Below are 27790 nucleotides of genomic sequence, written 5' to 3'. Positions count from 1 at the left end.
GACGGTTTTGAACTGAGTAGTACTGAGGGCGCGGTGGTGGGAGATGGGGATAGTTTTGCTCCACACAAGACGCCATTTCATTTACTCAGTCACTATGGAGCAGTGGGACTTGCAACGGCGAGTCTATTATTGCTAGTCGGTGATTGTTTTGTGCGTGGTTTAATGTCGATCGGCATGGAGCTGTTCCGAGCCGTAACACAACCCTCAGATGGGTGGAAAACTTCACATCAACTGGAAACATACTGGATAAGAAGCATCCTGGCCGGAGACACAGAGTAACAACACCAGAAAATGTTGAAAGGGTAAGGCAAGCGGCAGTCAGAAGCCCAGGACGATCAGCTAGACGTCATGCTAGAGAGTTACGAATCAATCGTGAATCGGTTATACGAATTTTGCATAAAGAATTAAAATTCCATCCCTACAAAGTACGAGAAGACTTCGCTTACAGAATGCAAGTGATTTTGAGATCGAATGAAAATGAAATTTGGTTGATGAGCGATGAAGCTCATTTTCATTTAAACGGGACTATGAATAAGCAAAACCTACGTTACTGGGCTCTAGAGCATCCACACCTTATCCACCAGCGTCCTCTACACTCAGAAGAAGTAACAGTGTGGTGTGCTCTTGGCTCTGTTGGCATTATTGGACCTTATTATTATTATTTAAGATAACGAGGCCACAGTTACTGTTAATTCGGTACGTTACATTCGTATGCTTGAAACATTCTTGAAACCAGAACTGAGAAGACAACGAATCCCTTTAAAATGCGTTTGGTTCCAGTAGGATGGGGCAACATCGCACACCACAAACACTTCAATGACAGTTCTTAGATGCATGTTTACTGGCGGGATTATCTCACGTTTTGCCAATGTTCCTTGGCCTCCCAGGTCTCCCGACTTGAGATTTTTTTCTGTAGGGGTCCTTAAGAACTGTGTCTATAACCACAAACCACGAGATTTGGACGAGTTGAAGAACGCAATCATTCAAGAAATTGCTGCCATCCCTGCAGAGATTTTAGTCCGTGTGATGGAGGATTTTGAGAACTGACTGGAGTCCTGCATTCGAAATAATGGACATCACCTTGACGACATTATTTTTCACAAATATCTTTGTTAACTAAAATGGCAAATAATGAGCTTTGATTTTGTGTTAACAAACATGCATTAATTTTAAAGTTGGCTGAGTATTATTTCATTAAAAACCGTCCGTCTCCTGTGTGTCACCCTGTACCTTGACTGCAGAACTGTACGTCAATCTGGTGGTTCCACCTGTTGTGTTGATTCCAGGGCGTGTTTTCCAACAGGATAACGCTTGCCCACATACCGATGCAGTAACCTACCATGTTCTACAGAGTGTCGAGATGTTACCTTGGCCCGCTCGATCACCAGATCTGTCTCCAACCGAGCAGGTACGTGACATAATCAGACAATTCCAGCGTCATTTACAAACAGCATCAGCCGTCCCTGTATTGACAGACCGAGTCCAACGGGCACGGCTTATCTCGCGCGTACATTAACTTATGATAGTGTAGTGATAATCACTTAAATATGTTACGTTGTTGTTGTTGTTGTGGTCTTCAGTCCTGAGACTGGTTTGATGCAGCTCTCCATGCTACTCTATCCTGTGCAAACTTCTTCATCTCCCAGTACCTACTGCAGCCTACATCCTTCTGAATCTGCTTAGTGTATTCATCTCTTGGTCTCCCTCTACGATTTTTACCCTCCACGCTGCCCTCCAGTACTAAATTGGTAATCCCTTGATGCCTCAGAACATGTCCTACCAACCGATCCCTTCTTCTGGTCAAGCTGTGCCACAAACTCCTCTTCTCCCCAATTCTATTCAATACCTCCTCATTAGTTATGTGATCTGCCCATCTAATCTTCAGCATTCTTCTGTAGCACCACATTTCGAAAGCTTCTATTCTCTTCTTGTCCAAACTGGTTATCGTCCATGTTTCACTTCCATACATGGCTACACTCCATACGAATACTTTCAGAAATGACTTCCTGACACTTAAATCAATACTGGATGTTAACAAATTTCTCTTCTTCAGAAACGCTTTCCTTGCCATTGCCAGCCTACATTTTATATCCTCTCTACTTCGACCATCATCAGTTATTTTGCTCCCCAAATAGCAAAACTCCTTTACTACTTTAAGTGCCTCATTTCCTAATCTAATTCCCTCAGCATCACCCGACTTAATTAGACTATATTCCATTATCCTTGTTTTGCTTTTGTTGATGTTCATCTTATATCCTCCTTTCAAGACACTGTCCATTCCATTCAACTGCTCTTCCAAGTCCTTTGCTGTCTCTGACAGAATTACAATGTCATCGGCGAACCTCAAAGTTTTTATTTCTTCTCCATGAATTTTAATACCTACTCCGAATTTTTCTTTTGTTTCCTTTACTGCTTGCTCAATATACAGATTGAACAACATCGGGGAGAGGCTACAACCCTGTCTTACTCCCTTCCCAACCACTGCTTCCCTTTCATGTCCCTCGACTCTTATAACTGCCATCTGGTTTCTGTACAAATTGTAAATAGCCTTTCGCTCCCTGTATTTTACCCCTGCCACCTTCAGAATTTGAAAGAGAGTATTCCAGTCAACATTGTCAAAAGTATTCTCTAAGTCTACAAATGCTAGAAACGTAGGTTTGCCTTTCCTTAATCTAGCCCCTAAGATAAGTCGTAGGGTCAGTATTGCCTCACGTGTTCCAACGTTTCTGCGGAATCCAAACTGATCTTCGCGGAGGTCGGCTTCTACCAGTTTTTCCATTCGTCTGTAAAGAATTCGCGTTAGTATTTTGTTATGTATACAAACGTATTCCCGAAACCTCATTAGCCTACATTAATTATTTTTTTGATGCTGTGATTTTTTCCCCGTCATTGAATGTTTACGAAGTCTAATGGAGTATCAAACCAACTGTGTGAGAGAACCTGACTCAGAAGTTGGGTAGCGCGACATGTGGAAGCGGCCGCGAGGTGGGTGTGTTGCAGCAGAAGGATGGCGAGCGGCCGCAGTGGGGCAGCGTGCTGCGGCTGAGCGCGCGCGAGTGGCCGCTGCTGGCCACGGGCGCCGTCGCCGCTGCACTCTGCGGCCTCAGCCTGCCCGTCTACGCCGCGCTCTTCGGCGAGTGCCTCGCGGTGCGTACGGACCCCGCCTTACAAGTTTTTACAAAAAACAATCAATTTGCTACAATTTCTTTTGCCGTTTCACGATGTATTCGACTTCAAAATTTACACACTTCTGCAAGCGCTTCAAACGCAACAGGGAATCTTTTTTTTTTTAAAAAAAAAAAAAAAAAAAAAGCCGCCTGCGCCAATATTATGTGATTTCATGTACAGCGTAAACCCTGCAATACTGCAACTAAACGTAGTATCCACGAACACTTGAGATATAATTTCATAATCGATTGCCAGTTGCTGAACCAAAGTCCATCGCCACTCCTAGCAACAGACATTTTGCTGCTAAACTAAATTGATACTGCCAAGCAGGGTAACATGTTACCAGTCAGGGTATCTTTGTATTTTACTACTGTGTTTCATATGACTGCTGCTCCACCTGCTTCATTATTTTGTTTTGAACGCAACCGTTTTACTACCTCTGTGATTTCTATTTAGTATTTAAGTTGTCTTTCCAATTTCCTACATCTACATTTACATCTACAAGCTTACTCTGCAATTCACACTTAAGTGCCCGGCAGAGGGTTCATCGAACCATTTTCGTACTACTTCTCTACCATTCCACTCTCGATTGGCGCGTGGGAAAAAGGAACACGTAAATCTTTCTGTTCGAGATCTGATTTCTCTTATTTTATTATGATGATCATTTCTCCCTACGTAGGTGGGTGTCAACAAAATATTTACGCGTTCGGAAGAGAATGTTTGTGATTGAAATTTCGTAAATAGATCTCGCAGCAAAGAAAACCGCCTTTGTTTCAGTGACTGCCACCCCAACTCGTGCATCATATCAGTGACACCCTCCCTTTATTGGTCGATAACACGAAACGGGCTGCCCTTCTTTGCACTTTTTCTATGTCCTCCGTCAATCCTACCTCGTAAGGATCCCACACCGCATAGCAATATTCCAGCAGAGGACGGACAAGTGTAGTGTAAGCTGTCTCTTTAGTGGGTTTGTCGCATCTTTTAAGTGTTCTGCCAACAAAGCGCAGTCTTTGTTTCGCCTTCCCCACAATATTATCTATGTGCTCTTTCCAATTTAAATTGCTCGTAATTGTAATTCCTTGGTATTTAGTCGAATTGACAGACCTTAGATTTGTGCGATTTATCGTATACCCAAAATTTATCGGATTTCTTTTAGTACCCATGTGGATGACCTCGCACTTTTCTTTGTTTACTGCCAATTTCCACTTTTCGCACCATACAGAAATTCTGCACAATCTATTGGTTATGACCTGTAGATTAAAACTGAAGAAACTGCAAAAAGGTGGGAATTTAAGGAGATGGGACCTGGATAAACTAAAAGAACCAGAGGTTGTACAGAGATTCAGGGAGAGCATAAGGGAGCAATTGACAGGAATGGGGGAAATAAATACAGTAGAAGAAGAATGGGTAGCTTTGAGGGATGAAGTAGTGAAGGCAGCAGAGGATCAAGTAGGTAAAAAGACGAGGGCTAGTAGAAATCCTTGGGTAACAGAAGAAATATTGAATTTAATTGATGAAAGGAGAAAATATAAAAATGCAGTAAGTGAAACAGGCAAAACGGAATACAAACGTCTCAAAAATGAGATCGACAGGAAGTGCAAAATGGCTAAGCAGGGATGGCTAGAGGACAAATGTAAGGATGTAGAGGCCTATCTCACTAGGGGTAAGATAGATACCACCTACAGGAAAATTAAAGAGACCTTTGGAAAGAGACCTTTGGATATAAGAGAACCACTTGCATGAACATCAAGAGCTCAGATGGAAACCCAGTTCTAAGCAAAGAAGGGAAAGCAGAAAGGTAGTAGGAGTATATAGGGGGTCTATACAAGGGCGATGTACTTGAGGACAATATTATGGAAATGGAAGAGGATGTAGATGAAGATGAAATGGGAGATATGATACTGCGTGAAGAGTTTGACAGAACACTGAAAGACCTGAGTCGAAACAAGGCCCCCGGAGTAGGCAATATTCCATTGGAACTACTGACGGCCGTGTGAGAGCCAGTCCTGACAAAACTCTACCATCTGGTGAGCAAGATGTATGAAACAGGCGAAATACCCTCAGACTTCAAGAAGAATATAATAATTCCAATCCCAAAGAAGCAGGTGTTGACAGATGTGAAAATTACCGAACTATCAGTTTAATAAGTCACAGCTGCAAAATACTAACACGAATTCTTTACAGACGAATGGAAAAACTAGTAGAAGCCAACCTCGGGGAAGATCAGTTTGGATTCCGTAGAAACACTGGAATACATGAGGCAATACTGACCTTACGACTTATCTTAGAAGAAAGATTAAGGAAAAGCAAACCTACGTTTCTAGCATTTGTAGACTAAGAGAAAGCTTTTGACAATGTTGACTGGAATACTCTCTTTCAAATTCTAAAGGTGGCAGGGGTAAAATACAGGGAGCGAAAGGCTATTTACAATTTGTACAGAAACCAGATGGCAGTTATAAGAGTCGAGGGACATGAAAGGGAAGCAGTGGTTGGGAAGGGAGTAAGACAGGGCTGTAGCCTCTCCCCGATGTTGTTCAATCTGTATATTGAGCAAGCAGTAAAGGAAACAAAAGAAAAATTCGGAGTAGGTATTAAAGTCCATGAAGAAGAAATAAAAACTTTGAGGTTCGCCGATGACATTGAAATTCTGTCAGAGACAGCAAAGGACTTGGAGGAGCAGTTGAATGGAATGGACAGTGTCTTGAAAGGAGGATATAAGATGAACATCAACAAAAGCAAAACAAGGATAATGGAATGTAGTCTAATTAAGTCGGGTGGTGCTGAGGGAATTAGATTAGGAAATTAGGCACTTAAAGTAGTAAAGGAGTTTTGCTATTTGGGGAGCAAAATAACTGATGATGGACGAAGTAGAGAGGATATAAAATGTAGACTGCCAATGGCAAGGAAAGCGTTTCTGAAGAAGAGAAATTTGTTAACATCGAGTATAGATTTAAGTGTCAGGAAGTTATTTCTGAAAGTATTTGTATGGAGTGTAGCCATGTATGGAAGTGAAACATGGACGATAAATAGTTTAGACAAGAAGAGAATAGAAGCTTTTGAAATGTGGTGCTACAGAAGAATGCTGAAGATTAGATGGGTAGATCACATAACTAACGAAGAAGTATTGAATAGGATTGGGGAGAAGAGAAGTTTGTGGCACAACTTGACCAGAAGAAGGGATCGGTTGGTAGGACATGTTCTGAGGCATCAAGGGATCACCAATTTAGTATTGGAGGGCAGCGTGGAGGGTAAAAATCATAGGGGGAGACCAAGAGATGAATACACTAAGCAGATTCAGAAGGATGTAGGTTGCAGTAGGTACTGGGAGATGAAGAAGCTTGCACAGGATAGAGTAGCATGGAGAGCTGCATCAAACCAGTCTCAGGACTGAAGACAACAACAACAACAACAACAACAAGGAAAAAACAAAACCAACACAAAATTATGTATACATTTTAAACTTATATACGAATACATCTGGAAGAAACAATTTGTCTAATTGATTATTTAATTGACCTGCTATCATAATTAAAACTGACTACTGGAAGGAAAACGAAACCGCACATTTTCGTAGCTCAGAATAACATTTTGTTTCTCTACTTTGTTGCTTAAAAAGCATATAGCCTATGTTCGTATGCTTGTCTTTTTGCCTATTATCGTGTAAAAATTTGAAGTAAATCGGCCATTAACATTTTTACTAACAAGGTATCCATATTATATATTTTGTAGGTATTTACATGTTATGTTGTTGTTGTTGTCTTCAGTCCAGAGAGTTGTCTGATGCAGCTCTCCATGCTACTCAATCATGCGCAAGCTTCTCCATCTCCGAATAACTATTGCAATATATATCCTTTTGAATCGGCTGAGTCTATTCATCTCTTGGTCTCCCTCTACGACTTTTACCCTCCACGCTTCCTTCCAGTACTACTCTGATGATCCCGTGATGCCTCAGAACATGTACTACCAACCGATCCCTTCTTCTAGTCAAGTTGTGCCACAAATTCCTCCTCTCCCCAATTATATTCAGTACCTCCTCATTAGTTACATGATCTACCCATCTAATCTTCAGCATTCTTCTGTAGCAGCACATTTCGAAACCTTCTATTCTCTTCTCGTCTAAACTATTTATCGTCCACGTTTTACTTCCATACAAATACTTTCAGAAAAGTCTACCTGACAAATCTATACTCGATGTTAACAAATTTCTCTTCTTCAGGAACGATTTCCTTGCCATTGCTCGTCTATATTTTATATCCTCTCTACTTCGACCATCATCAATTATTTTGCTCGCTAAATAGCAAAACTCATTTACTACTTTAAGTGTCTCATTTGGTAATCTAATTCTCTCAGCATCATCTGATTTAATTCGGCTACATTCCATTATCTTCGTTTTTCTTTTTTTGATGTCCATCTTATATCCTCCTTTCAAAACACTGTCCATTCCGTTCAACTGCTTTTCCAGGTCTTTTGCTGTCTCTGACAGAATTACCATGTCATCGGCGAACCTCAGAGTTTTTATCTCTTCTCCATGGATTTTAATTCCTACTCTAAATTTGTCTTTTGTTTCCTTTACTGCTTCTCAATATACAGATTGAATAACATCTGGGAGAGGCTACAACCCTGTCTCACTCCCTTCCCAACCACTGCTTCCCTTTCATGTCCCTCGACTCGTATAACTGCCATCTGGTTTCTGTACAAACTGTAATTAGCCTTTCGCTCCCTGTATTTCGCCGATGCCACCTTTAGAATTTGAGAGAGAGTATTCAAGTCAACATTATCAAAAGCTTTCTCTAAGTCTACAAATGGTAGAAACGTAGGTTTTTTCCTTAATCTACCTTCTACGATAAGTCGTAGGGCCAGTATTGCCTCACGTGTTCCAACATTTCTACGGAATTCAAACTGATCTTCCCCGAGGTCGGTATCTACCAGGTTTTGGAGGGACTAGCTAACTTCTAGTAAAACAACACCCCCCCCCCCCAAACATCTCACCCCTGTGAGGTTTCTCGATTTCCTAGCGAGGCATGGCCACATCTGTCAAAATCCGTACTACTACGTACTAATGTGCACGACTGACATGGGAAATGTGATTGAGCGTAAACACGTGTCGATTTTAAAAGACATAAAATCCGTCAATTTCCTAAGAGAGAGAACAGTAGCTTCCTGACTTCATTCTAGTTGGTTTATAAGCAGTTAGATGGCGGATGTACATTGACGATACCTTCATGGTGAGGAACAGAATAGTCTCCACACCAACATAAAATTCATGATGGAGGTAAAAAAGGACCGTGAACTAACCTTTCTAGTGATGTCTACAGGAAAGGGGGAAGAACCTAGTACACATATCAACCAACATATGCATGAAGCTATACATGCATAAACAGTCGTATCACCAAAAACAGGAATGATGAATACACTCAAGACGAATATGTGAGATGCAACACCTAGAGAATTTTCTGATGAGTCGTGAGTGCTCCACCCATTTCATAAGAAGGGCCACGTCAGAGGAGGAAAATGTTGGGTACAGACTTTCTATGATATACCCCGATCATAACTGCCGGTTGTCGTGTGTAATGGAAGGTAGTTTATAATCAGCACCATTCCTGTTCCGCCCACAACTATATGTGAAGTGTCTTCCACCTGCAGGATGGAAAGCTCCCTTCAGTGTGAAGGTTCTGGGTAACACTGAAAACAAAAAAAATCTTCTAGCATGATAGGTGTCTTAGACAGGTTGTAGGAGTGATGGTTGAAGCTCAATGTATCCGTGTTATCGGATGTGACGGCATTCTCATGTCCAAACTGAGAGGTGGAAGTTAGGATCTTGTGTGTCCATTGTCAGAAAAATTGAAGGAGACTTAGATTTTTAGGACAAGTATTCAACGACAATTCGTAATAAATGTCAGAATGCAGAATATGACTTGTTAAAACGGGCTGGCACACTACTTGAGAGCACAGAAATTCTCTACTATGATCGATGTTTTGGAATGTATATACAGTTTAACTGCACAAGCATAGGAGGCTGCCTGGAATACTTTGACGCATAGGTCCGAGAATTAATCCGCATGGACGTGCAGCACAGTCATTTGCCTATCAACGTTCATACTCTAGTATATAGCAAAGGTGCGTTGGTCGACAAATTCGTATGATTTAGGCGTTAAGTCTTATGCGTGTAGACATACATCGGAAAGGTGTAGCATAATGCTTGAATATACTAACAGAAACTCAGCTGATGAGCCCAGCTTCACCATCCGAACATAAGATGCCACTGTTTAGGCTGAATTTATATAAAAAAAACACCGTGGAAGTATCAAAAATACGAAAGAAATGGCCCACTTCAGTCATTAAGTGTGGCAGGATTGTTAAATAGCAGTCTGTCCTCGATTCTGATTGTGTGGAAGATCTGTATGTTAAATCATTTCGTGGAAGTGGCGAAGTGGAGAAACCTCACGGGGGTGAGATGTTTGGGGGGGAGGGGAGGTGTTTTCCTAGAAGTTAGCTAGTCCCTCCGAAGTTATTCTTTCTACAATAAGAGTGTCAGTTCCTACTCCTCTGGCATGCGCCAACTGCCATGCAGGAGCGTACGTAGCATAAATAAAGGGGCGAAGCTGTTTTAATTGTAACTGCACCCTTAATTCCTCAACAGAAATGCAACAAAGACGATGTGGCGGGAGGGTATTGCTGCTGGACAATGTGAAGCGATACTCAGCTCTTGTGAGTATGGACATACCGTAATTTTTCGGACTCTATACACCTATAATGATAATCGGAAAATTTATGCTGTTGGAATGTAAAGTTACTGAGGTTAGCGTTGCGGCATGTGCAAAGAAAATGAAGTGGGTGGGACTATGTCCGATTATAAGGGATGCGATTGCGATTTATAACAAAAAGTCGCTTACAAGGGGTAAGTTGTTAAATACAGCAGCTCCAATGAATTTTCTATCACAGAACAGCAAACGCTAGTGGAGATATCTTGGTTGGTAGGGGATGCAGCATTCACAGATGCACATTTTAGGGGAAAAAGAACACGTGTGTGTCTTGGTTCAAATGGCTCTGAGCACTATGGGACTCAACTGCTGAGGTCATTAGTCCCCTAGAACTTAGAACTAGTTAAACCTAACTAACCTAAGGACATCACAAACATCCATGCCCGAGGCAGGATTCGAACCTGCGACCGTAGCGGTCTTGCGGTTCCAGACTGCAGCGCCTTTAACCGCACGGCCACTTCGGCCGGCACACGTGTGTGTCTTCTTTGTTCTGTAGAGTGACAAGGGTCTCGCTTTGTTTTGTGGTCCACTGGCCTGCCATATTCTGCTGTTGATGGATCAAGACCTTCAGCTGCTAGGTGGCTGGGACACCTACTTGGTTATGGCAGGAGCCGGTTCTTCCAGCTAGATTTCTTCCGTTTCGTAAACACCAACACGATAAACGTTGCATTGGTAATGTGGGATCTGAAATAGCCTACAGAAAACAGCCTCTTGAATTTTAGCTTGTTGTGGAACCTGAAAATGACAGCATTTTTTCCATCATGTGAGTAGAGTGCGTGAAACATGCTGTTCTGTGATGACCAAACTGCTTACGAAACTACAACACAAGAATCTGTTCTCATTACGAGTGTTGGTCTGCTGAGTGTGGTCTTATTCTTCAAGTGCAGGTGACAATAACTTTACACAGGTTGGTAGAGGAGAGTTACGGGGCAAATATGTCTGACGTCAGCAGGCAGATGGCATTTGTTTCGATGTATCGGTAAAATCTTATAATGTTTCTTACTAGGTGATGTTAGGAGGTCCTATTACGAGGCATGGTCTGACGACTTGCTTTTTATGTTTCGTAAACACCAGTGCGATATCCCATTACATTCGTAAAACAGGACCTGCCATAGTGTGTAAACAATGTCCTCTTGAATTATAGCTCATTGTTGCTCAACGTAGTATGATTGTGTTTTTCCGAGATTTGAACAGATGGCGCGAAAGCCTGTATTCTGTTATGTTATTTCACGTGTCTGAAATGTTTTTAATACCCATGTGCATGACAGTTTATTTACAGACTCTGATTTGAATGCCACAGTCGCTCTAAAATAGGGTGACCAAATTACTTTAGGTGAAAACCGGGACACATTCAACCGGGTGCCATTGGACACCTCATTCCACATGTGCCCAGGTTTCTTAGTTTTAAATATTAATGTTTTGTTGATACATTTTGTTAACCCGATTATTATGACTAATAAGAGGATACAAAAGATTGATATAATCTAGATTATCTGTATAATTAATGAAATTTAATAAATGCATACAGTAATAAAGAAATGTATTACGATTTTACAAAATTTTACAGCAATTCAACTTTTAATCAATTAATATTAACATGAGCTTTAATATTCCTGAACACTTGTAGATGGAATTGACTGTCCTTGGAGAAAAGGGTATTTTTCACTGCCTCCAGCTTTCTTGATGATGTCTTTTGTTCTTTGAGACACAGTGATAAAACTCGGCACAATCCATTTTGCAGTTGTACAGAATCCGCAGGATTGCTTCAAGAGAGTCCACCTCCATTCTGTTTCTTTCATCAGTCCACTGGATATTCATGAACGACAATATTCTTTCCACTTTGGCATTATGGGCTGGGATTGCAAATAAATACCTTGCAATTATTACCAACTCAGAGTAATGGTGTTTTTTTTTCATCATTCCACTTGTAAAGACTTTCTTTAACAAAATTTGTCAGTATGCCGAACTGATCAGAGAGAATGGAATCATCGATTTCAATCTCTTCACTCTTCAAATAAGAAACTGTCTCTTCAACATTTTCCCATTTTGGCACTCTCTTCAGTAACATCCAATCAAACACCGGCGATGAGGGTAAATAGGAGGCGCTCCACTTGCTGAGATATTCTACACAAGTGTCATAAAACTTGTTAACTTCTTCTCTAAAACTCCTTTCCGCTGCTTCTGATATTTCTGCTCTTTTAAGGACAGATTTAACATTAAAAGAAATGAACTGCTGTTCTCTCCTCTTAGTAACAGTTTCCAGAGTATTTTTCAAAACATCATTTACCTCCGTTACACTTTTTGTGCTTCCCTCAATTTCCTTTATCCCATGCTGCAAAGTGCTAAGCTGACTGCGAATGAACCATAAGTAGGCTTCACTTAAAGGGTTACTGAAAAACTGAACCAATATTTTAGAGGCTTTGTCTTCATTTAGGAAAAAAAATCTATTAGCAGTTCAAACAGGCGGATTACTCTTTCAACTGCTGGAAACAGTGATAACCAGCGAGTTTTCGAGTGACACATTACATTCATATATTCAGTTCCCATATAATCACAGAACTCCTTAAGCCTCTCTGTTCTAACAGCATATATGTAAAAGTGTGAATATACCTTCATGACGATAGTTTCAACATCACAGCTTAAACTGTCAGCAGATATCTGCACGCTATTGTGTAAAACATGTGCAGGGCACCCTATGCCTTCAATGTTTTCATGCAATGTTGCCTTTAATTTGGTAAATACGTTGCATTTGCCTTGTCTTTTTAAACCACCAAAGTTTGTGTTGGTGTTGTCTCCACAAAATGCCACACATTTATTTTTCTCAGGATCAAACATTTCGATAGTATTCATACAAAATCTTGAAATTTCGTCAGATGTTTCATTAGGTAGGGAGCTCACCTTCAAAAGTTTGGTCTGAATTCCCTGATTAATATCGAAAAACTGAACAACAAACGGAAATATTTTAGTGGCCTTATGATTGCTGGCATCAGTGGATATCCCGTAGAAAGAAGACTTTTTGATGTATTCAAGGCTTTCCTTTACACTCTGGGGAGCAATAACTCCTTTCACTAAGGCTGACACTTAAAGTTTGGTGATGTTTTACCGTGTGGTAGACTAGTGTAAGCTCGGCTGCTCGAACTTTCGTCTCTTCACTTGACTGATGTTTCATAAAATAATTTTGTATAGTTTTACTGCAGCTCGGTGCACTGTATCTGTTAATGTGTTTCTTTGACCTGATGTGATCAACTATGTCGGAACGTCCACCATGACTTATACTAATAAAACAGTTACATACGGAACACTCTGCTTCGTAATCAAAACGACCTTTCTTAATGAAATTCCATTCCTTGGAATAACAGTCACTGAACTTGCAGTCACGTTTCGGCATTGCGTTTCACAGTACTGCAGCAATACCACCACTAATATGAGAAAAACTATTGCAGTTTGTCTGACAAAACATCAACTACTACACTGTTCTGACAATGAGTGTGTGAGTAAGTGGCGCGACAATCGGACGGTTTCATAGCTCTGTTACAATAATACAACTTACTACTTGTTGGCCAAAGTACCGCTCAAAGTAAATTATTGCCTGAGTGTATCAATACTGATACTGTGATTACTAGTATGGGACAATGGAGGTTTTAGATAAATAAGCTAAAATATATTAATTTCTTGTGTTGTATTTCCTTTAATATAGCGAAATCCCAAAAATTTGAGAAAGTTTCACGAAATGTATTTAAAAACTGAATTCCAGGACTTTTGAGCGTCCCGAAACAAATTTTCGGGACACCGGAACAGGGATGAAAACTGGGACAATCCTGGTTTTCCGGGACGTTTGGTCACCCTACTCTAAAACCATGTAATTTTGTCTATCAAGCAGAAAGAAGTAGGTTAACATAGAAGTTCTGTTAGACTGAATATTTTTTTCCTTCAGAGTTTAAAGTTCTTATTTTGTCTTTCCTCTGGTGAATGTTTCAAAATAACGAGGACATTCTGCAGTGATCGGTAGTGTTCATAGCAAAATAGCGGAAGTTATTTCGATTTCACGCTGGGTGTACGTGTATAGGAGATGTGGGATACGTAACTACATCCATCAGATGTATCACTATAGAGCTCCGACCTTTGCAGTTTGCTCTACTGTAATCTATGTACATTGCATTGTGGTTCATTATTTGCGAATGGGAGAGGTTGGGTGGTGGCTTTTCAAGTTAATTTCGAAGTCTTTTTTCGGAGAACAGTGAAGCATTTTCCGTTATCTGAGTGTGTGCGTCGGTATATATAATTGAAGCATCAAGGTTGTTTGGTTTCGAGCGGTGTTCAGTTGTTGGATTATATGATTTTTTTAAACTAATGCTATTTTCAATTATTGTTCATATAGTTGGTCTGTTAAGGTTTCTTTTCTCAGTTGTTCATAGACAAGCCAGCGCAAATGTCTGGTGTATCTACTCCTGAAAGAATGAGTGCTAACTTTTATGTGTTACTGTAGTACGTCTGTTAGGGTTTCTTTTCTCAGTGGCATGTAAACAAGCAAGAGCATAGCTCTGGTGCTTCTGCTGCTGAAAATATGACTGAAAACTTTTATCTGGCTGAGCTTTCTTCTAAGTGAGGGTTTCAGTAGGACAGTTTCCAGTCAGTTGCTATCCCTTCCTTTCATGAACAATGTGTTCCTTCCTAGTGCTCTCAACGAAGTATGAGTGTATTGGTATGTATGAAATTATGAATATGACTCATCCCCAGTCGCTATTCATGTGTAGGTTGGCGGGATGCAACTCTTTCTGAACTTCTGTAGTAGTTTCCTTTTCCATTGTTTCAAACTAAGTGGCTTCAACGATGTATGAGTGTGTTGATATATGCGAACTTATAAATAAATCCCATCCCTAACAGCTATTCATACGTAGATTAGTTGGAGGGAACTCTTCCTGTATTTCTGTGATAGTTTGCTGTCCCATCCTTTCATACGAAGTGACTTGAACGATGTATGAGTGCAAGGGGTGTGATACGGTACTGCAAATGAATGAAATAAACACGAAAATTTTGGAGGTGAATCTCAGGCGAGCTCAATAGCGTTTTCTACTAATATATAGCACTGCAATTACGTATTTAGGACATGTAGTAATACTTGCACCAACACCTGAGCTTTTTTTCTCAGTGGGATGGCTGTAGAACAGTTTCGAGTGGTATTGCTGCATAAGTCACACACACGATCGGCCAAAAGAGTCATGTGAAGTTAGCACCCCTTTTTCGAGAAATATACATTTTTTTCATAGTTCTTGATAGATGTGCCACAGTTCTAGAGTTCTTTGTACAAAATTTCAATAGTTCTGCAGAATTTAGGGAAGAAAACAACAATACTCGAAAAAATTTTCGTATCGAAAACATTCTTTGTCAATTTCCGCAAAATAAAATAAGTACAAGAGTTCTGAGCACAGTTCTGAACAGAGCTCCAAGAGTTCTATCGAAAATCCGAGTAAGATTTTTTTGTGCAGCTAATAGATTACAAGATAATTGCATTTTAATGAGAAAATCTTTTCAGTTACTGTGAAGTTGGCACCCTTTTTTTCAGAAATATATATTTTTTTCAGAGTTCTTGATAGAAATGCCATACTTCTAGAGTTCTCTGTACAAAATTTCACTACTTCTGCAGAATTTAGCTAAGAAAACAACAATACTCGAAAAACTTTTCGTATCGAAAACATTCTTTGTCAATTTTCGCAAAAATTAAACTTGTACAACAGTTCTGACGACAGTTCTGAACAGAACCCCAAGAGCTCTATCGAAAATCCCAACAACATTTTTCTATGGCGATAATAGTTTGAGATAAATTGATTTAATGTGGGACACACTTTCTCTACAGAAAATATAAATATATTCGTACGACAGTTCTGATGACAGTTCTGGACTCCACGTAAAGAGTTCTATCGAACATCCTAGTAGCATTTTTTTGTGCGGCTAATAGTTTAAGAGATAATTGCAGCTTAATTAAGAACCCCATAAGAGCTCCTACTGTGAAGCTGGCACCCTTTTTTTCAGAAATATATGTTTTTTTCAGAGATCTTGATAGATAAGTCATAGTTCTAGAGTTCTTTGTACAAAATTTCAATAGTTCTGCAGAATTAAGCGAAGAAAACAACAGTACTCGAAAAAAATTTCGTATAGCAAACATTCTTTATTAATTTTCGCAAAAAGTAAATTCGTACAACAGTTCTGAACGCAGTTCAGAACAGAACCCCAACAGTTCTATCGAATATCCTAATAACAGTTTCTTGTGCAGCTAATAGGTTACGAGATAATTGCAATTTAAGGAGGAAACCTCTTCACTTACTATGAAGTTGGCACCTTTTTTTCAGAAATATGTATTTTTTCAGAGTTCTTGATAGAAATGTCATAGTTGCAGAGTTCTTTGTACAAAATTTGTATAGTCCTGCAGAATTTAGCGAATAAAACAACAATACTCGAAAAACTTTTCGTATCGAAAACATTCTTTGTCAATTTTCCCAAAAAGTAAATTCGTACAACAGTTCTGAACAGAACACCAAGAGCTCTATCGAAAATCCTAATAACATCTTTTTGTGGCGATGATAGTTTATACGGTAACTGTTTTGATGTTAGACCCACAGTCTCCACAGAAAAAAATAAATTCGTACAAAAGTTTTGATGAATAGTTCTGGATAACACCCCAAGACATCTATCGATAATCATAGTAACATTTTTTTGTGGTTATAATAGTTTGTAAGATAATTGATTAATTGTGGCGCTCACTTACTCTACAAAAAATTATTTCTATTCGTACGTTCTGATGACAGCTCTGGATAGCATTGTAAGAGTTCTATCGAAAATACTAGTAACATATTCTGTGCAGGTGATTGTTTACGTAGTAACTGCAATTAATAAGGAATGCTTATGAGCATTTCTCGTGAAGTTTGCACCCCTTTTAGAAGAAATATACCATTTTTTCATAGTTCTTGATATGTATGCAATAGTTCTAGATTTCCGTGCTCAAAACACGAATAGTTCTGCAGAATTTCGGGAAGAAAACAATAACTCGGCAAAATTTTGGTATGGTAAAAAATTATTTGTCAGTTTGGAAAAAATAAATTTGTGTAACAGTTCTGTTGACAGTTCTGGATAACACCCGAAGAGTTGTATTGAAAATGATAAGAACATTTTTGTGGCGATAATAATTTATACAATAATTGTTTTAATCTGATACTCACTTTCTTTACGAAAGCAAAATTCGTAGGATAGTTCTGATGACAGTTCTACATAGCATCCACAGAGTTCTACCAAAAACTATAACAACATTTTTTTGTGACGATGACATTGTATGAGATAATTAATGTGGGACTCACTTTTATCATGTAAAAGTAATAAATTCGTACAAAAGGTCTGATGGCATTTCTTAGTAGGACCCTAAGAGTTCTTCCGAAAACTGTAATAACATTTTTTGTGGGGATAACAATTAATGAGATAATATCATTTACGAGAGACCGACTTGGTCCACATTATAATAAATTGGCACAACCCTTTTTCTGACAGTTCTGGATAGCATCGAAAGAGTTCTTTTAAAAACCTCATAACATTTTTCTGGTGCCAACGGGTTATGAAATAGATTGTGTGTTCACTCTGCAGTGGCTGTGCGCCATTGTGAAACTTACTGGCAGATAAAAACTGTGTGCCAGACCGGGTCTCTAATCCCAGGCTGTGACGAAGGAATATCGTCACAAATCCTTTCCTCCAGGAGTTCTACTTCTGCAATTTTCGTAGGACAAATTCTGCGAAACTGGGAACGCAGGAGATGAGGTACTGCTGGAAGTACAGCTATGAGGACGGATCGTAAATTCTCACTTTTATTTTGGAAAACAGAAAACCGAAAATCCGGATATATATTCTACTAAATACAAAAAGTCTAAATGTTCAGCACTGTACAAATGCCAGTACACCTTCTTAAAACTGACTGTAGTAACTGTAGGTGGAAGCATGGGATGTGCACGCTTAGATGATTCAAAGAGAGATGGCTAGTCAGTGCAAAAAAAAACAGATGGCTGAGAGAGCAGATGCATTCACACGCGCCACTAACGAGATGGTGTCACACCTGTCGAGAAGTGCACCAGAGGTACAATGAGCTGTGGTGGAGTGATGTTGGCGTGGTTACTATGCAACTTACTTGATGGCCACCAATACACCGTTATATTAATGTACAATACTTGAGAAACAATGTCATTCACACACTCTGAGTTCCATATCACTCAGTACTAGACTAAATTACCGGCCTAATGATACGCAGCCTATGTACCTCACCGACTACATATCTTCGTGCTATAAGAAAAAAAGAGAAAAATACCAAGGGACACCAAATATGAGTCTGGATCAACCGGAAATCCGGATTAGTGAGGAGCAAATAACCGAGGTTCTTGTTTACAAATTTCGAACTCCTTTTTAACGTTAATACTGTATCCCCTCAACAAAATAACACCTCTATAAGTCATGTACTGAATTACGATTTAACATACTATTTAGCTCGTTTCTACAAGATATTCATTTAAATATACTTACATTTCTATACATTGCAAGGACTTTTGACTCTCGCTGTAGTGTAACTCATCAAACTTCCACACTTCCTTTCTAAGTAGAACAAATTTTTGCAACAATATTAACGACAGTAATTTCAAATTTATTCGTTACACACAGCACATGTTTTTATGTATCCTAGCGTCTGGTGATGTTGCCACCTAACTTTCATCCATGAGGGTCCTGGGCATATTTTTAGCTATTAGTGGGTCCTGGATGTCATGAAAGCTCAAAACAATTACTGTTTTATGTAATAAAATTCATCCGGTGCTTCCTGATTCTAAAAATATACACTTCATGTACAGTACCTCGTCATTCTCGTGCTTAAATTTCATTTTATTTAATTTGGGCGCGCCGCGCCTGATTAGCAGAGCGGTCCAGGGCGCTGCAGTCATGGACTGTGCGGCTGGTCCCGGCGGAGGTTCTTTTCCTCCCTCGGGCATGGGTGTGTGTGTTTGTCCTTAGGATAATTTAGGTTAAGTAGTGTGTAAGCTTAGGGACTGATGACCTTAGCAGTTAAGTCCCACAAGATTTCACACACATTTGAACATTTAATTTGGGCGCCGCAGTTTCCGTAGAATCTCGTTTATGTAATATCTTTGAAGAACCTGTCGACTGTCGTATGTGCAGGAAAAATGTTTACATGGCATAAAACAACATAAGAATGCGTTTCAACAGTTGCAATATGTTTTAATGGTGGAGTAAAAATGGTTCAAATGGCTCTGAGCACTAGGGGACTTAACTACTTAGGTCATCAGTCCCCTAGAACTTAGAACTACTTAAACCTAACTAACCTATGGACATCACACTCATCCATGCCCGAGGCAGGATTCGAATCTGCGATCGGAGCGGTCGCGCGGTTCCAGACTGTAGCGCCTAAAACCGCTCGGCCATTCCGGCCGGCCTGATGGAGTAAAGATTAAAAACAATGAGCAGAACAGGCATCAAAACTAGCAACAACATGAAAATTGTGCTGGTATGGGTGGACAGGCAACATGTCACATAAACTGAAAAAGCTGCTGAAAGCATGAAAAAGGAGGCCAGAATAACAAAGAAGCGAAACTAAAGAAAATGAAAAGGACATGAAAGGTATCAACAAGATTATGGAGCAGGAATGGTTTGCAATGTCGACATTGAAAACAAAATGACATACAAATCTTTAATTTCAATGTTCTGTAATCAACGTGTTTGCATACAGAGATACTGTTACCGGTATCTCATCCACTATTAAAGCTACATAAACAAAGCTATGGATGAATAATAATATAGTGCTTGCCTACACACTGAACCACAGTATTCAACAATGAATTAAATATTTTAAGCTGCGGTATGTCATATTATGTTCATAAGTTATTGGGAGAAAAATTTGACTCTTAAAATACATTGTTTTTAAAATAATCAAAACATGAAACTGGTAAATATTACTGGTTTACTGCTTCAACAAGGTAATAATTCAAAGAATAAAATTTGTTTTTTATCTTTTATTTGTAATAGCATGGAAGTACATTGAACCTAAAATAACAATTACGTGTAATTCAGTATGTAATAAAAACATCAATATTCAGTGCACAATGTATTCCAAAGATTTACAATGTATTTCACCTAGAGCTCACAATATACCAATTCTTTGATAAAAGTTTCATTCCTAAATCTATTGACAGTCTTGCATTATTAAATTTCAAAGTACCAGTAAAAACTACAGGCCGTGATGTACAGGTCCCCTTAACAGCTCTTCTTCAGGATACACTAAAACCCAGAAGGAAATACATATCTAGGGAATTCAGTAATAAATAAGCATAGAATTTATGAGGTGTGAAACAAGTAAGAAAAATAAGTACAAAAAATATATACGTGAAATTTAGGGCATAAAATGCTCTTATTCTAGTAACTAAAACAGGAGGGCTGTGGTTCCAAAACCAAAGATACTAAGAATTAACATAAGAGCTGTATTTGTAATATTTAGATATCAACTTTTAGCAGATGCTTACCTTATAAAGCAACGTTCCTATGTAGGAACTGCTTGTTTCGTCTCGTCGGTCTTGTAGCCGCCATTTGAAAATTTTCCTGTCTTGACATATATGAACAGTTGTGGAGAAATTATCGTTTATTTTGAAACTCTCTGTACATCGTTATACAGGTCATCGTACTGCTTCCAGTAGGTACCATCGAAGACATATGCCATGTAGTGTTTGATGGAGCTATTACAATGAATGGCACCAACGAGAATGTACTCTTGATTGTTGACTACGATTTCTTTCGTGATCGTTTGCAACACACATTTCTTTCTTTGATTCGGAGGAAATAGATCTTCAGTTAGTGGACAAGTTGTTATACTAGTATCTATCATCAAGTAGCATCCGAATTTCTTTTCTTCGACTGCTTCTCCTTTACATTTCTTGCATTTTATGATAGTCTTTAGACCTCCATTTGTTGCATCTACAGCCTCTTGCATGAAATTATAACCAAGTCTGAAAAGCACATACGTATCAATGGAAATATAACGTAGTTTCACATAGTGTGAATTTAGCACGTCAGACACGATATCTTTTTGTTGCAAATCAGGATATCTTTTAATATTGTCTCGTATAATTCCCCAGCATTCGACTCTGCATTCAGAGACAATATTTTTCGAGAGATTACTTTTTTTTAGGAATGGTATCATATACAAAATATCAAATCGCTGCTTAGGATGCTGGGGGCTTATAATTTTTTTGTCCAAAACAACCAAAGCCAGATCCAAAAATGGACGGCTCACCATTTGAATGGTACTTTTGAAATCATCACTGAGTGATATTGCTTGCATGAATAAGGTCATCAAAGAACCGAAACCGCACGTTCCCTTCAAGTTATAGGTAGCAGATTTGAATTTGCTTGAGGACCCATTTGGGAAAAGTGGCAAATTAATCTCTATGAATTTCTTAGTCGAATTCCAGTTTGGGCAATCATCTAAGTAGTTTTTCTTGCTCTTAGTTTGCATGTTCGATGTGATAATGATTTCATTTTTAAGTTTTTCAGCCTTGCACTCTCCTCCATTTTATTGTTACAGGTCTCTCGGTTTTCTTCTGTTTTCGAACCACAGGATGAAATTTTAGTGTCATCTCTGGTGAAGTATGATTCTCGATAGTCTTTTGTGGAATGAAATATCTCTTTAGAGTCCAAATTCGGCAGTAAATTATTATCTGAAGAGCGCTGAAAACACACACTATCGATCTTGACTGAGAGACTGTTGTTCTCCGCATTCATAACATGTGAGCTCGAAGTAGGAGAAAATCTGTATTCAAAACTATTAACAATTTTGTTTAACTCTGTTTCATTGCCAACATCGTGTTGGATCGCACTTCGTAAGGTATTGTTCAGTGTGCTCTCAGAATTATCAAGGATATGATTGCTTTTGCGGTTTGTTATCTTCAGCTTCTTATTTTTTCCTCTCCAATTTTCTTCTTCATTGTAAGGCAATGGAGCTTCAGTTACTTTGCGCTTCACAGCTTGCTTTGAATCTTGTTTTTCCATCTTAAGTGGCGCTAACAGTTTTGTTTCCTCACGCAGCCACTTCAAATGTTGAAAAATGAAATTGTCTACTCGTAAAGGCAGCTTGTCAAAGCCCATTGTCTTTAATTTTGAAAATTGTCCTTCAGTCGCTGCTGACGAACGAATATGGAAAGAAGGATACATCACAGCTGTCCACAGTGGTATATAGCACATCAACTCTTTCAGCATGTCTGCAGCATTAGGAATGTTGTACGGATTCACATAAAAGAGATTGCCATCCTTAGTCTGATTCGCGATGATTTCAGCTTCATTGTAGATGCGTTTTGCCCTATCAATCCACGCGTTTGCAGTAGATTCCTTAGAGTTCAAAACTGATTCCAAAAGACAGTCATAATTGTTTTAAACATCATCAGTTTTCTTGTCATCATCTTTATTTTCGTCAATATATGAATGACATGGACCACCTCTGATAATGTTATCAAGGTGGCGCTGATGTTCCATTGATGAATATTCTTGATTCTCAATGCCAAGATGTTCACTCAACACAACAACCAAAAGTGAGCGCAAAGCGCTTTCAATATCACGAAAAATCTGTCGTCATGTAAATATGGGCCAAAAATCGAAGATAAAGTTGTTTGACTTGTGATTTACCTCTTGAGAAGCATTTCCACCTCGAAATCATGAACATAAAATGACTCAGATCTATTCTCAAACAACATGAGGGTAGAATTACTCTTTCATGCAAAACAATATGACTATAACACCTATTCAAATAATCTGTTAAGTCCGAGCAATTGGCTATTGCTCTAGAAATGGCAACCAACAGAGCCTTACCAAAATCAGTTACCATGATTTTTGGTCTAGGAGCTCCAGATCTGACGATTTCCATAAGGAGAAATGACAATAATGATGCGTCATGCCTAGAGGATATCATCTGATATGTTGGGCAACTGATTGATGATCGATTGACGATATTCGGATCTTTACTAGTGACGTTCACTTCGCGGATGCACATGTACTGATACAGGTATATGTACTTTGACTTAATTTCCACACAGTCAGCCCTGTTTGACAGATCCCCAAATCGTGAAATAACTCGAAATGCAACGCCACCAGTAGCATCTACTGAATTGTATACACTGCTATTGATTTGATGACAATATTTGTGCAACTGACTTTGATCTTTCAGCCAATATATACAGAAGAATGGGTCCAATCCGATTGCGTGAATTTCGTCCCGATGGGTTGTATGTTTTGCGATTTGCAGGTTTTCAACAGGCTTACTACTTGTTGTACCAAATCGTTTGTCCCTTTCCTCTTCTTTAGCCTTTCTCAAGACATCAGCGTTTGATAAATTTGGAGGAATCATGTCTCCGAAAGACATATTTCTCGCTTCATAATTTCGCCAGAGAGCTGCAGGCATCCAGTTATCACACAATTTAGCAGCTACCTGTTGTCTTCTCATGCCACGAAGTTGTCTTCTTTTAGGTGATTTCTATCGTCTGAAAAGTTAGAAAGTCTGCAGTTCAGAATAATATCGAGGTCCTTTTTTGGCTTCTTAAGAGCAATCCCTTCGAAAGTGGCTCCGCATTCTGTACATCTTCCTTTGATCTTCAAGAAGTACTTTGAACTTTCACACACTTTCGCGTATTTGAGAGAAAAGGCACATGGAATTTTGTGATGTTCATAAATTTTATCAGCCATCAAATCGGTCCATTTCCCTATTTCCAGTCTTGAAGGCTTTCCAAGTTTCCTCTTTGATGGTTTTATGGTAGACCATTTTTCTGCTGACAGTAGTAAGTCGAATTGCTTTGTCATGTCCTTGTTGCACGAAGAACCAAAAACATTCCACGACTCATCTTTGCTGTCGTCGTCTTTTTCTTCAACGAAACATTCCAGCCTGGAGCTGCTTCTAACAAAAGTAAGAAGATCATGACGATCTTCTTTAATTGTTGTGTAAATATGTTTTGAAGACATTTTCGAACCGATGTCGGCCATGGCATCGGACAGTTTTTGAAAGACCGAATGAAATGGAGTGAATTGAATGCCTCTATCATCGCTTACTTTAAATTCCTCCATGCTGAGAAGACGTTTCAGTTCTGGTAGATTGTACATTTTTTGGGTATTACGGTTCATAAATATCACTTACACAACAGCACCGACTGCACAACAGGCACCGACTGCACAAGAGCTCTGACTGAACGAGCATAATGATTATTCGCATGAGAGTGAGTAGTATTGTTACGTTTAGTCACCAGGGATAGATCAAGGAGCGAAATGCAGCGGTTGCGGGCGGCTTCACACGACGCGGCGCGCGCCACCCAAAAAGTGCAGATGTTGCCATTAGCTTTGATGCTACCGCGAGAAGCTTTGATGCTACCTCTATTGTAACTGCTACACTGACGTCATTTGCCGATTGTTCAAAAGACGCAGTTCACGCTTTCATTGTTTCCAGTTGTAGTGCTACGACTTTTGCATTGTTGTGCTTTGTTTATTATTTTTTGGTCTTGAGAGGTCTCAGGGACGTATCGTAGTTTTCATTATCCTTCCATCGGGCGCAGCTGTTCAGATTGATACATGTCGAAATTTTCTGTAAATTACTTTTCAACAATTTGCAGTATTGGCGCCTTCTCGTTAATAGCTTCCCCTCTCCGTATTATTTTCATTGTTGTGTGATTCTGTGAATTACTTGTCAACATTGGCAGCACTGGCGCCTTCTCGTTATAGCTTCCTTTCTCTGTATGCCTTTCATTGTTGTATGATTCAGTATCGACGCTAATGCTCTCTTGATGAGATATGAGCCGATTACTCTTTGATATCCACTGCGCCCTTTCGTATTTCATTTCAGTAATTAATTTATTTGTTTATCAACGTAGTAAGTAGTACAAAGCTAATCCGGAATGTAAAATGCACTTAAATTCTGTTTGAACTGATTAATCGTCAGTGTCCGCTGTCTGAACGTCAAATGTCAAATTAATACACTGCGCCTGGTTGCGTTATTTTATAGGAATTTTATTATTTTAAGTGGGATGCACTAGATCATGTTGTAGAAATCCAAAGCTTATTGTTCGAAGAGGATAATATTATTCGAAATTTACCTGGACCGATAGGCGCAGCCAAAGCAACCTTTGTGATGCTGTGATTGCCTCATAGATGACGATATTTGTCTATTGTAGTTTTGTATTCCAATCAGCATTTTGAGAGCATCAAAGCTTCATTTCAGCGTGAGAGAGGGGTAAAATCAATAGATTTGATTGAATTGAAAGACTTCATCAGTCTCTTGTTTTTAATTGTTGCTAACAAAAGTAACAGATAAAGCCTGGAAGATCTGTGTGGAACTGATGGGGATGGCATTGAAGAATTTCACCTCGCAAATGAACATAAAACGTTTCAAATTTATTGTGGAGTGCCTTAGATTTTACAGTCGCGATTTTCGTGATGAAAGGAGACAATTAGATAAGCTAACAGCAATTCGGGAAATATTTACTGTGTTCGTACGCAACTACCAGAAATCTTATATCCTTGGAGAAAATGTTACAATAGACAAGAAGCTGGAAGGATTCTGTGGAAGGTACAGTTTTCGCCAGTATGTACCTATCAAAACAAACAAGTATGGATTTAAAATATATGCTATTGTGGATTCTTAAGTATGCTACCTGTACAATTTGGAAATATACGCTGTGTTGCAACCAGAAGGATTTACCAACTGAGCAAGGAGCAATAAACATTTTGATGTTGTTCTGTGACTGTGTAAACTTATATATCAGTCAGGTCGAAATGTGAAAGCGGACAACTGGTTTACTAGTACTGGAATGATAACAGATCTATGAAGGGAGAATTTTTCTTTTGTTGGCACGATGAAGAAAACCAAGCATGAGATTTCTCTAGAGTTTGCTATCCATAAAAAAAAGAGCTGCTCACAGTTCCTTTTTTGGCTTCCACAAGACTGAACTCTAGTTTCCTCCGTACCTAAAAAGGGTAAGTGTGTGATCCTGGCATCACGTTTGCATGAAGATAATTCGATAGATGCCGACACTGTAGATAAATGGAAGCCATCCATCGTAAATTTTACAATAGCGTTAAGTGTGGTATTTTCACAACGGATAATCTGAATGCTTTGTACAACGCTGCAAGAAATGTGCGCCGCTGGTCAATGGTTATATTTTTGTAATGATCAGTACGGTTGGAATCTATGCACAAGTTATTTATTGTGGCAACAGTAAGAATTGTATCAGAAGGAAAGGGTTCCTGAATCAGCTATGTTACACATTGTTGTTTTCTTCGCTATATTCCGCAGAACTATTCAAATTTTGTACAAAGAACTCTAGACCTATGGCATATCTATAAAGAAATCTGAAAAAATATACATTTCTGAAGATTTCTGAAGAAAAAGGTGCCAGCTTCACAGTAAGTGAAAAGATTTTCTCCTTAAATTGCAATTATCTGGCAAACGATTAGCTGCACAAAAAAATGTAATTTGAATTTTCGAAAGTACTCTTGGTGTTCTGTTCTGAACTGTCCTCAGAACTGTTATACGAATTTACTTCTTGCGAAAATTGACAAATAATGTTTTCGATACGAAAATTTTTTCGAGTATTGTTGTTTTCTTCACTAAATTCTGCAGAACTATTGAAATCTTGTACAAGGAACTCTAGAACTATGGCATATTTATCAAGAACTGTGAAAAAATATATATTTCTGAAAAAAAGGGTGCCAGCTTCACAGTAGGAGCTCTTATGGGGTTCTTAATTAAGCTGCAATTATCTCTTAAACTATTACCTGCACAAAAAAATGCTACTAGGATTTTCGATAGAACTCTTCACTTGGTGTCCAGAACTGTCATCAGAACTGTCGTACGAATGTATTTATATTTTCTGTATAGAAAGTGTGTCCCACAGTAAATCAATTTATCTCAAACTATTATCGCCATAGAAAAATGTTATTGGGATTTTCGATATAGCCCTTGGGGTTCTGTTCAAAACTGTCCTCAGAACTGTTGTACGAATTTACTTTTTGCAAAAATTGACAAAGATTGTTTTCGATGCGAAAATTTTTTCGAGTATTGTTGTTTTCTTCACTAAATTCTGCAGAACTATTCAAATTTTGTACAAAGAACTCTAGAACTATGGCATATCTATCAAGAACTCTGAAAAAATATATATTTCTGAAAAAAAGGGTGCCAACTTCATAGTAAGTGAAAAGATTTTCTTCTTAAATTGCAATTACCTCGTAAACTATTAGCTGCACAAAACTGTGTTCAGAACTGTTGTACCAGTTTAATTTTTGCGAAAATTGACAAAGAATGTTTTCGATATGAATTTTTTTTCGAATATTGTTGTTTTCTTCGCTTAATTCTGCGGAGCTATTCAAATTTTGTACAAAGAACTCTAGAATTATTTCATATCTATCAAGAACTCTGAAAAAATATACATTTCTGAAAAAAAGGGTGCCAACTTCACAGTAAGTGAAAAGATTTTCTCCTTAAATTGCAATTATCTCGTAAACTATTAGCTGCACAAAAAAATGTTACTTGGATTTTCGATAGAACTCTTGGAGCTCTGTTCACAACTGTGCTCAGAAGACTTGTACTCATTTACATTATGCTGAAATTGACAAAGAATATTTTCGATACGAAAATTTTTTCGAGTATTGTTGTTTTCTTAATTACATTCTGCAGAACTATTGAAATATTGTGCAAAGAAGTCTATAACTATGGAACATCTAACAAGAACTGTGAAAAAAATGTTTATTTCTCGAAAAAGGGGTGCTAACTTCACACGACTGTCCAAAAGTGATGGCGTGGG

At 38.8% G+C, this 27790-nt stretch overlaps 1 protein-coding gene across 1 annotated transcript in view; it reads left to right on the top strand.

Moving 5' to 3' along the window:
- The window catches only part of LOC126474356 (bile salt export pump-like), a 179905-nt gene that overhangs the window by 119875 nt on the left and 32240 nt on the right, over positions 1 to 27790 (top strand). Inside the window, exon 7 of the mRNA XM_050101823.1 lies at positions 3001 to 3147. Within this exon, the coding sequence (XP_049957780.1) occupies positions 3001 to 3147 (147 nt within the window). The remainder of the gene's footprint in view (positions 1 to 3000; positions 3148 to 27790) is intronic.

The sequence above is a fragment of the Schistocerca serialis genome, chromosome 4 (genome assembly GCF_023864345.2).
Source record: "Schistocerca serialis cubense isolate TAMUIC-IGC-003099 chromosome 4, iqSchSeri2.2, whole genome shotgun sequence".
Classification (NCBI taxonomy): domain Eukaryota; kingdom Metazoa; phylum Arthropoda; class Insecta; order Orthoptera; family Acrididae; genus Schistocerca; species Schistocerca serialis.
The sequence above is the reverse complement of the archived record's forward strand: the minus strand, read 5'-3'. Positions and strand labels throughout refer to the sequence as shown.